Here is a 2,972-nt window from a genome sequence, read left to right as displayed (position 1 = left end):
TGCCTAGTATGACGTCGAAATCCCTCATGTCTACCACCATCAGGTCAACGCTTAAAGTTTGGTTCCCTATGATTACTTGACCATCCTTTACTCTATCCCTAGATACTAAGTCTACCCCCGCAGGGGTGCTTACAGACATTTCATGCAATAAGGGTTCTNNNTCGAACCCTGCTTGTACAACAAAAGGCATGGAAATAAAGGAATGCGTGGAACCAGAATCAAATAAGGTAAAAGCGAAATGACCTAAAATGGATAGTGTACCTGTCACCACGGCGTTGGACCTCCCAGTGTCCCTGCTGGTTGACGCGTAGACCCTAGCTTGAGCTCGCGGTGGTGCTGGTTGATCCGTTTGCTCTACTACTCTGGGCGGGTTTGCTTGTGCTGCAGCATTTCCGGCCGTGCAGTTCACGGCGATGTGCCCCTCTTGACCACATCTATAACACGCTCGGCTGCCAGCCATGCACCTCCCATCGTGTAGTCTTCCACAGATAGTGCAGCCTTCCTCTCTCCTCCCTCTGGCCCCATCTTGATTCCTGGGGTTCCTGTCAGTACGTCGGGGAGGGCGTCGCTTTATCCCATCTAGGAGCGGGTCTGTTATTGGAACGGTGCCTATGTGCTGGTGGTGGACGGTCAGAGCTTCCTGATTCATGAGGACGCTTCTGCCCAATTATAACTGGCTCTTCACGTCGTTTCTCATCCTTTGGTTTCTCTAAAGCCTTGGCAGTTCTCAAGGCTTCCTCATAGGTCTTTGGGTTAAACGCCTCCAACATGCGGCGGATTCTTGGTACCAAACCCAATACAAATTTCTCTGAAATCTTTTCCTCAGTGTCCACCATGGACGGTGCGAATCTCTTGAGTCTATTAAACTCTCGGTTGTACTTCTCCGCCGTGAGTCTGCCCTGTACCAGGTGGGCGAACTCCTGCTGCTTTTTGAGTCGCTCTGACTTAGGATAATATTCTTTAAGGAAGGCCTCCTTAAATCGTTCCCAGTTCATTGGTCCCCCTTCTGGGTTAAGAAGAGTCTTGTTATCTCTCCACCATATCTCTGCGTCCTTTTGTAGGACGAAGGTTGCACAGGCGACCTTTTGGTTCTCTGGGCACTCCATAGTCTCAAAGGTGGTTTCCACCGCTGCAATCCACATTTGGCCTTCTATGGGGTCTACTAGGGAACCAATGAATGGTCGAGGGTCGTATCTCTTGAAATCCCTTATCCAGTTTGAACATCTAACAGGTTGTGGAGGGTTTACTGGGGCATTGGCCTGAGCAGTGGTCTGTGCCTGTGCCTGTGCCTGTACCTGTGCCTGGGCCTGTGCTTTGGCTTGTTCCTGGGCCTGTTGTAGACTGGCTTGTTGATTGGTTACCAAGGTTTGAATTAGGGCTTGGATCGAGTCACACATTAACCTGGTATTAACATCTACTCCACCCATTGGGGGTGCAGCTTCAGGTGCGACTTGGAGTGGTAGGGTAGGCTGGGGTGGAGGTTCTACTGGTGGTGGAGGCTCAGCTAGTAGTGGAGCTTGAGGAGGTAGCTCAACTGGCGGTAAGACTGGGGGCGGCGTAACTGTTACCGGCCCAGTCTCTGATCTTTCTTGAGGTGGGCCCCCTACTGCCACACCTCGTCCTACTTCTCTACGACGGGGTCGCCCCCATCCTCGTCTTCCTCTTCCTCTTCCTCTTCCTCTTCCTCGTCCTCTGGGCATGGTTCTATAAACCAATATAAGGTTGCTTAAGTCTAAGGCCTTAATAGTATGCATATATATAAATAACAATACGCACACTATACAATACATCGTAACGCCAAAGAAGTAAACATTCATCATGCTAAGCATCCTATCATGCTACTAACAAAATTACTCAGCATGCAACACATGACATCATACTTTTAAATAAATACGTGGAATATCACAACCATATCAGTAATGTCAACATAAAAAAAAAAATGCATGCGAGTTTTAAAACGTTTCTCTTTTCTTATCTTATGCAAGGCGTACCTGACGGTGATGGGGCATCGACGTTGGGACCGTGGAGCGTGCCAAGCCTACATCGTAGGCTAGTCTACAGAATCTAAAACCTAGAGCTCTGATACCAACTGTAACGACCCTAAATTTCCACATATCTAGAGTCGCCACTAACGTCTCGTGCTCATCTCTAATGCAGAATAAAAATCTAAGCATGCTCATCTTTATTAGCGGAAAAATTTAAAATTTCAGGATACATTAAAACATTGGAAAACACTGCCGGACTTACGTGTTTCAAACATCGTGCTGGAGTTCAAAAGATAAAATAAAACGATTACAAATTAATTAATCTAAGTGAATGAAATGCAAACGCCCTATCCTAACCAAGACTAGGAATTAAATATGCAACTATCCTATGCACGCGCCACAGTCTCTAATCACGATGCCACCGTCAACCGTACATGGGCGCCTTGCCTTTACCTGAAAAAAAAAACAATATGGCACACGACCTTCAGTAAGTGACCCCACTATAGGGGTCATGCTAATGCAAACACATGCAATCATGAGTAGGGACCTATCTCTAATCATCTTAGGGGTGGCCTCCAGTCTCGAACAAATTGGATGTGTAGTACTTCCCTACACACGACTCACACGTGTGAATGTGAGTCCCCAGGGCGCTCGCACAACCCAAAATTTTCTTCTTAATTTAAGGAGGTATCTTTTGTAACCACCCGAAATTTTCTACTTAAAAGAAGTAAATTCGCTACTGTATAATAAACAGCATAAGACTTTATTTAAATTCCATAAAACATTACCTTTAACTTAAAACACAACCATGGTCTTATGTGTTTCGAAAACATCTTAAAAACGACAGAACAGGAATGTCGAGTTGCGATGTCGTCGTCAGCCATACAGGAATGTCGTGCCTTAACCTGGAAAATGTAGTAGCACATGACTTGAGTATTTAAAGAAATACTCAGTAAGTGACCCCACTATTGGGGTTAAATGCAACAA

General features: G+C 46.0%; 1 protein-coding gene across 1 annotated transcript; it reads right to left on the bottom strand.

The window, feature by feature from the left end:
• Positions 1-545: 545 nt before the first annotated feature.
• Positions 546-1,700, bottom strand: LOC111443855. The gene has a single exon (XM_023081683.1). The coding sequence runs from the start codon at positions 1,698-1,700 to the stop codon at positions 546-548; it is 1,155 nt and encodes a 384-aa protein (XP_022937451.1).
• Positions 1,701-2,972: the final 1,272 nt, after the last annotated feature.

Source organism: Cucurbita moschata, unplaced genomic scaffold, assembly GCF_002738365.1.
Source record: "Cucurbita moschata cultivar Rifu unplaced genomic scaffold, Cmos_1.0 Cmo_Scf00006, whole genome shotgun sequence".
Lineage (NCBI taxonomy): Eukaryota > Viridiplantae > Streptophyta > Magnoliopsida > Cucurbitales > Cucurbitaceae > Cucurbita > Cucurbita moschata.
The sequence above is the reverse complement of the archived record's forward strand: the minus strand, read 5'-3'. Positions and strand labels throughout refer to the sequence as shown.

Coding starts and splice junctions, on each gene's coding strand:
- LOC111443855 (XM_023081683.1), bottom strand. CDS start 1,700: ATGCCCAGAGGACGAGGAAGAGGAAGAGGAAGAGGAAGAGGAAGACGA.